General features: G+C 36.1%; 1 protein-coding gene across 1 annotated transcript; it reads left to right on the forward strand.

Annotated features, from left to right (window-relative positions):
* The first annotated feature begins 497 nt into the window (after positions 1 to 497).
* Positions 498 to 6,766, forward strand: LOC114372495 (serine/threonine-protein kinase Nek2-like). Its single transcript, XM_028330073.1, has 15 exons — positions 498 to 864; positions 1,745 to 1,860; positions 2,003 to 2,069; positions 2,244 to 2,309; positions 2,490 to 2,536; positions 2,648 to 2,693; positions 2,805 to 2,885; positions 2,985 to 3,027; positions 3,112 to 3,161; positions 3,252 to 3,333; positions 3,422 to 3,471; positions 3,920 to 3,993; positions 4,285 to 4,336; positions 4,685 to 5,134; positions 5,851 to 6,766. Exons 2-15 carry the CDS (start codon positions 1,775 to 1,777, stop codon positions 6,517 to 6,519), a joined length of 1,863 nt encoding a protein of 620 aa, XP_028185874.1. The 5' UTR covers positions 498 to 864; positions 1,745 to 1,774; the 3' UTR covers positions 6,520 to 6,766.
* Positions 6,767 to 8,538: the final 1,772 nt, after the last annotated feature.

An 8,538-nucleotide genomic window follows, 5' to 3' on the forward strand; every position in this document is an offset into this window, starting at 1 on the left:
AAAGCTGAAGTCGTGATCCAAAACATGAATTCTTTATAGGAAAACACGACCTACTTATATGCGGAAATATTTTTGAAATTTACTCATTTTTATATTTTTTTATTAAATTACCGATTCGCGTAAGATTTCCAAGAAATTAATTAAAAATTATGAGATAAGTGATGGTATAATTAATATGATTTTTTACTTTACAAATGAGCGACAGATAAATTAAAACAACAATAATCCAAAAAAAACCGATAATTAAAAAAGAAGGAGGTGGTAGATTATACTATTATAGATATAATGTGATTTGTGAAACAAAACCCAATAAAGCAGTTGCAAAGACATTACTATTGACCTGGGTGTGAGGCACCTTCCAATTCTTCACTTTCCCCCTCGGTTTCTGCTTCTTTTCGCAAAACCGGAAACAAGAGCGTCCTAAATCCTAATAATTACCGGCAAAAATAAAAATAAAATATAAAATAATAATATCAATCCAGTTTTAATTTCACCCATCATGTTCCCTCCTTCACTCCCCACCCATTTACTCTCTCTCTCTCTCTCTCTCTCTTGTATCGTGGCAAAGTAAAAGTCTCTCCCTCACGGGACAGTGGTTTTAGCTGAGCTCTCTCTCACTGCAATGCAATCTCTCTCTGGATTTGTCCTTTTCTTCCTCTGAGCGATAATGGCGAAAGAGCTTCTCCTGCAACTTCGTCTGCTGCTTCTTCTTCCCGAACAACGGTGTCGTTTTGCACCTCCTCTGCCAATGCTCAACAACTTCGCATTCTCCGCTTTGTGACTCCTCTCCCTTCTACATTCTCGATCCCTCGGATCCCTTCAACTTCATCTCGCTTCTCACATCCACCGACTCACTCAACTCAGGTGCCTTTTCTCTCTTCCTTTCATTTCTCCTCCTGATTCTGCTCTTTCTTCACTCACCTTCCTTTTCTTATTACCTGCTTCGGAGTTCTGATTTCTCTCCGTTTTCGTCGGTTGCACTGTTCACACTCACTTCGATGTTCTTCTTTCCTTCTGCATTTGACTTCGCTGTCTTTGATTCGTTGCTTTTAACGCTTTTTCGGCTATGTGTTTCTGTTGCTGCTTATTTATTGTAGAGCCTTGTGCTTTCAAGAAATGTAGGTCAGCCAGCAAATCGTTAATCACGCGTAGTGATCTTAGTAACTGTTGCTACTTCAAGTAGCTAAGTATGAATTGTACCTCGTCGTTGTTGAACGAACAAAACATTTTCGACATACATTATTATCTACAAACGAATGGAAAGACGCTAATGCTTCACGTGAATCATTTTTGTGTTGGAACCTATTTGTCAAGTAATTAGCGTCCTGATTATTCAACTTTAGTGCGTAGCTCGGTGTGATCCGTGGTTACTTCTCTTTAACTGCGCGATCTTTATTTTTCTGCATTAACGAGCATTACTGGACCCGGTTTTCGACTACTTTTTTTTTCTTCTTATGATTATCGATTACTATTTGTTGGTTTCTTTTTGCAGAATAATCACCGTTGTATTGTATTTTTCCTATCCTACCTTGAGAAAGGGGAAAGGGGAAAGGTTAACTTGCAAGCATATGCAATTCTTGAGTAACTTCGCTGCTAGTATAGTTTCCCTTATTAGTCGCTAGTGCAGTACAGTAATTGTCTCTGTAACTTTCAAATATGGGGTTTAATTATTTATCTGCCCTGCATTTTTTTGTCATCTAATCTTTTGTAAGGATTTAACGTGTTTGACTTGGAATGTACCCAGGGGCGGGAGTTATCTTACTAAATCGATGACATGGAGCAGTATGAAATACTTGAGCAAATTGGAAAAGGTGCTTTTGGTTCAGCGCTTCTTGTGAGACATAAGCATGAAAAGAAAAAGTGAGAATGGAACCTACTTGACCTCTTATATTTTTCGTCTGTTTATTTTCACTTGAGTGCTTTAATGTTTAAACAGCGATGTATACAATTCCTGAAATCATTACTGGTAGTGCTTTTAAACTTGTGTCTTTTGATTACATAGATATGTGTTGAAGAAGATTCGCCTTGCTCGGCAAACTGAGCGCTCTCGTAGATCTGCACACCTGGAGGTTGGTGCTTTAAATAGTGATTCAAATAGTGCGCTAACTGATTATCTTATGACTTTTTCTAAAATATTTACCTAGCAGCCACTCTTAAATGTTAACATGAAAATGTGAAAATTATTTGTGGATACGTATGATTAACACCATACGTCTGACATTTATTTCTTATGGCCTTTATAGATGGAGCTTATCTCTAAATTTAGAAACCCATTCATTGTGGAGTACAAAGATTCATGGGTAGAAAAGGTATTTTGCTTCTTAATTTTTACTTCATCTCCTCAGTTAATTATATGAATGGCTTCTACTAGCTGCTTGCCAAAAATAAGCTTATATTATAGGATTGCTTGGAAGCCTCTTGGTGTATGCATCATTAAACCTCTGAAGATGTTTAAATTTTGATCTATAGTTTGGCTCCTTCCTTCTCAGGGTTGTTATGTCTGCATCATTATAGGTTATTGTGAGGGGGGAGATATGTAAGTATCGTTTCTCTAACTTTTACCATACAATTTATAGTTCTGTTTCCTTTCAACTCTTGTAAATTGAAGTATGAATGTTTTTCGAAATATGCCATTGATGTAACACAGGGCAGAAGCTATAAAGAAAGCTAATGGTATCCTGTTTCCTGAGGAGGTTATTTTTTTTTTCTCCTAGCATAAATTCTAATTCCTTTCATTTGGTCTAGAATAACAGTGATATTTAAAATTTTGCATCTAAAATCTAATAAAAGCCATTTGATTGCAGAAACTTTGTAAGTGGCTCGTTCAACTTCTTATGGCTCTTGAATACTTGCACATGAACCACATTCTCCACCGTGATGTCAAGGTTAGTGTCAGACCTCTCTTTGTACTTAACAGTGATATTTCTGTTTCTGTCTAATTTATATTTAACTATACTAATGAGAAAATCACATGATTCCATTAGTGTTCAAATATCTTCTTGACGAAAGATCATGACATACGTCTCGGTAAGTTTTATTGTATGGTTCCTTTAAATTAGGCATGGAATAGAAGATTGAAATTTTGTTTACAAGTGATCAATGATGAAGCAGGTGATTTTGGACTTGCCAAAATGTTGACTTCTGATGATCTTGCTTCCTCTGTAAGACATGTGGAACCTTTGAATTGAATTGACTTATTGTAAATTTAACACGACTTGCGATAATCAATGAGTGGTTGTCTTGTAATGTAGGTTGTGGGAACTCCTAGCTACATGTGCCCTGAGCTCCTTGCTGATATTCCTTATGGTTCTAAATCAGACATTTGGTCCTTGGGTAAATACTTGTTTTATGGTTTTGTTCTTTGTAATTTTTGTATTATTGGTTTATTATATATGTATGATCTTTGAAATCGATTATCCAGGATGTTGTATATATGAAATGACAGCACATAAGCCTGCATTCAAAGCATTTGTAAGTTTCTTTTTCAATAAGTTTTTTACTTCCTGTATCTTTTCTTTATAGAACATATTTAATACATTTATATCTGCTATTGGATGAACAAATTTCAGTTTATTATCAATCAGACAAACATTTATCAATCCATTTGACTATCATGATATCATCGAACTACCATGGTTGGACATTTATATTGGGTTATGTGGACTGACCAGTAGACTAAAATCCTGTTAATTTACATTATCTCTGTATCCCAATTTGTAATGTTTTGAACTCATGGTTATTATATAATTATTTTATAACTGAGATTTTCATGATATATTATCAGCAGCACTCATTTAGTTGCATGTTATACTTATATATAGAATCAGATTCAATATATATTTACTGTTTTCGTTTCTTTTCTGTAAACTTTTTTTTTTTTTTTAAATTGCCTAACTATGCTTTCAATTTCTTTGAACAGGATATACAGGCATTGATTAACAAGATTAATAAGTCCATAGTGGCTCCACTGCCAACAAAATATTCTAGTTCATTGTAAGTTTATAGTCTTTCACCATATAATTAATTAGTCCTGTCATTTCTAACAAAACTAACATAAAAAAAATCTTGCCATTTACAAATTGCATTGTCATGTTTTGCGCTGTAAGTTTATTATAGTCTTTCATCATATAGTGCCTAAAGTTTTCCAAACTTATCAGGTATAGGTTAGCCAAAGATAATTTAAAGTGGGATTTCTTATTAATTATAGTGATCAAATGTTAATACTGTTGACTATATGATTGATGATTGATCTAGTCATATTTGTTATCTTATCGCTTTTGGCAGTCGAGGTCTTGTTAAAAGTATGCTGCGGAAAAATCCAGAGCTGAGGCCCAGTGTATGTACAATTCTCCTCTGACCTAGAATAATTCAATGAACTGTATTTCTGCAACATCTTGCACCATATTTTGTTTTCTTGATGAGTGGTGCCAGTGCCTACATGACAGTAATGATTCTTGTTAGCAGTGTGGATTCATTTTTTATAATGTTTTGTCTAGCTTCTCAATCCTTTGTCTCCACATACATGATATATCCTTGGCTGGTATCTGCTACTATTTATGTTAAATTTTACCGGTGTTTGTGGCCTTGTGGGCAGCTATCATGCTATGTGCTTACCCATCTGAGTTCAAATCTGACCTAATCAGATGGACCCTTTTTCTAATTTGAAGTGTATTTCTGATGGTAGGCTTCGGAGCTGCTTGGGCACCCACATCTTCAACCTTATGTTCTTAAGGTCCATCTCAAACTCAACAGCCCCAGACAAAGCACATTGCCAGTTCACTGGCCAGAATCCAACTGTATGAAGAAAACTAGATTTTTGGTGCCAGAAGATTATCCTGTTTCCATCTATAGGGATAAGCGACATTCTTTCACCAATGATCGGACTCTAAATCCTAGTGTATCTGGAGCCGATCAAGATTCTGTATGTTCTACTCTAGAAATAGATTGTACTCCTGACCATTTGAATCAAAGACTAGCAGAACTACGTATTGGAAATAGCCATCAAGTGAAGTCAATCCAGAAGCCTGTTGTTTCCAGAACTTCTAGCATTATTGTTAAGACTCCAAAATTCACTTCCTCAAAAGTCTCAGCCACCAACAAGAAATCAATGGAATCCTCAAAGAATCATAAGATGGTAAGGAAAGTTGTAAATCGATTATGTTTTTACATGACTTTGGCTTCTTAATCTTTGGGTTGGGAGTGTAGGAATGTTTGTCACGTGGTTTATTCTTAAAAAGAGTTAAGCATGTCACCTTTGTGGCTTTGTTAAATGGGTAGTTTCCCAGTTGACAACTCCTGGACACTTGTATTGGTATTTTTCTAAAGAATGGGGTGGTTGTATTGAACTACACAAATATGTAGTCAAATGACAGTAACCTTCCTCCTAGTTTGAAATATTGCTTTCAACTCATTGTATCATTATAAAAACCTCCCTTCGTGTCATTAGCTTTTTATTTATTTTTTAAACTATAGGTCTTTATCTATATCTCTATGTATAACTTTTACATTTTTTTTCCCATCAAATAACTCGTCATTCCATTTATATTAAAAAAACAGGAGAGCAAAAATTACAAGTAAAGTGATTTCTCTCTGCAAGAAGCATTATTACAAAAAAGAAAAAAAACAGTAATTGTCAGTTTTACAAGTTGTACTGTTAGTTTGTTACTATATTATGAAATTAACACCATTTTACAATTGGGGAGATTTCTATAATATGATAATATATATTTAAGAGTGGATTGCAATATTCAAGACTAGGAGGAGCTTCTTGATATTTGGTCAAGCCTCAAGGTAAGTTATTGTATCCAAAAATTAATTTTACATGTCTGACTTTCTAAAGTCTGATTGCAGCTTCCCCTTTCACAAAATACCACAAAATCTGCTAATACTAATCGCAGAGCATCATTTCCACTGCCAACAAGGGGTGGTATTCGGCAGCCTCCTTGCAGGTCCGTCAGTTTGCTTAGTCACGTGTCTTCACCAGATATCTCAGTCAATTCTCCACGGATTGATAAGATGGCTGAATTCCCATTAACTTCATATGAAGATTCTTTGTTCCCTATCAAGAGAGCATCATCCTCTGCACGAGGTTCCTCAGGCTTCCCATCTTATAGCAACCATTCAACTGTGATAGACAAATGCACGGTAGAGGTGTATGATACAGCCTCTAACAAGCCTGGTTGTATGGATGCTTGGCAGGGAATCAAGCAGAGCATGTTAAAGGAGATTGATGAGGATAAAAGTGGTTCCTCTGATCAAAATGCAACTGCAGGTGCTTCAAGCCACACCTCTTCTGACTTGCGCCGTCGACAATTTGACCCATCATCATTCCAACAAAGAGCTGAAGCTTTAGAAGGCTTGCTTGAATTTAGTGCAAGATTGCTACAGCAGGCAAGGTATGATGAACTTGGGGTTCTGTTGAAACCATTTGGGCCTGGAAAGGTTTCCCCAAGGGAAACTGCTATCTGGTTGAGTAAGAGCTTCAAAGAGAACACTTTCAACCCAGAAGAATCCATGTAAACTGCTATAATGTTTACCGTAGTCATTTTTAGAGTTCAGTGTTTTTTCTCACACGAGAGAATTTAGCAAGCTGATTTTTTTAGGTTATCAAATTTTTTCATTTACCCTTTCCTGTTTCACCTCACTGAATAATAACTCAAATTTTCAAACTGATCCATGAAGCAGATGATAGACATTTTCATGATCCTAATTCTTGTTCCTTGCGAGGAAAGGTTGCAAAGGTTGGTGTCTCAAAACCCTTTCTGTTTGTGTGTATGTTGTCTCGCTTTTCTTTGCTTGAATAGACTATACGTCAGTTAAACTGAAGTAATTTTTGCAAAGTCAGTTAAACTGAAGTAATTTTTGCAAAGATGAAAACTATTTTTTTTTTTGTGGGGGGGGGGGCGCATTTTACTGGGGTGATTTAACTAGTTTCCTTGTGCTACTGGGTGTTTTCTATTTGTACTGCCAGTTGAGTGTAAATGCAAAGATGCTTTTAGTATAAAGTATAAAGTCAATGAATCATGCCTTGAATATGCAATGACCATATTATGGGTACGGACTAGAGATGCTACATTGCCACTATGTAGTACAGGTATTAGAGAACAGGCAGCTATTTCTTAGGTAAAAGATTTTTTTTTTAGCATACAGGCATTCAACATCCTCACATTTTAGATGGATGAGCATTGATACTGGCGTTATTCATTCTTGTTACACTTGTTCAGACGTATTAGGAATTAATAGTTGTTATAAGTCTGCTACTAATTTGTAACGGATAAGCAAGAAATTTTAATTCCTAATAAGACGGACTTAAGTTGAAATGGCTGTTTTCAATCGACAGTTGTTACTTTTGCCATTTGTTTGAATTTTATGATTGGCTTCCAACTTCAACTTGTGGGTATTGATATCAATGCATGCATGCAGTGTCTTATTATTCATTATTTATTGAGAAGTGCTAAGAGCACACTCCTCTTAAGTCCTAACACACCCTCACATGGGTTAAATTTTGAAAACTACAAAAGCCAAAAAGAGAATCATTAAATGAGAGATGAAATCTATAAAAATTTGTGATTTTCAATAAATTTCAACCAATAGTAGAAAGTGTATTGCTAACACTTTTCTTATTTATTTGAGAAGTTCACCTCTCACTAGGTGCCTGCAACTTGACCCCTTGCACGTAGCATGTTATTCACAGTTCAAACCATGCCATAATGTGAGACTAGTATGCGAGAAAAGTTATAAAATCATAGCCAATGATCTACCGAGCAAGATGAAAGATGCACTTCTTTTAATTTGCATACTATTTTTTACCTACAAAACTGTCATGGAAGCTTGCAGCCAAACAGGCAAGAAAGTTAGAGTACATTTTGTTCGTGTGGTTGTGAGTATCATCGACTACCATTTGCGTGAGTCGAGTTACATGTGTATTGCTTGTAAGCTTGGGTTCTTCATGTTTCCCGTAAACAATTTGATAGTACAATGAAGGGGCTAATGGTTTATAATCCAATTGCTTCTATGATAAGTATTATTTCCCTCTCTAGCAGATATATGAACACGGAAGGGGGAACAAACTCAGACCAAAAAAAAGGATCTAAAATACGGCGGTAAAATTTTTCTTTTGTGGAAGATAATGAGTCACCGAGCTGGTGTTGAAGGAATCACAGTTGCTGTCCTTCAAAGACCGGATACAGGCTAAAATATTAATCCAGGTTTACATGAGGGAAGCATGGGGAGTTTGAGGACACATTTTCCCTTGAAACATTTCGTGAGTCGATCACTTTTTTCCCCTTGGAATTCGTAGGCTTGCTTTGTGCCTCTTGCCATGTAATGGGGGTATGGTATGGTCGTTAACCCACGCAAACGCATGCTCCACAGTGCAACAGTTTTTCCTTACGAAGTAACTCCTCACTAGTGCCGTTATATTGACTAGTCACCTTAAATTGACCGAAGAAGGAAGTTATATGTGTCAGGGGTACGCAATCAAGCTTGATGACAAAGAATTTTAAGGCTAAAAAGGCAAGGGTGGAAACGGAAGAATCC

The sequence above is a fragment of the Glycine soja genome, chromosome 10 (genome assembly GCF_004193775.1).
Source record: "Glycine soja cultivar W05 chromosome 10, ASM419377v2, whole genome shotgun sequence".
NCBI classification, from domain to species: Eukaryota; Viridiplantae; Streptophyta; class Magnoliopsida; order Fabales; family Fabaceae; genus Glycine; species Glycine soja.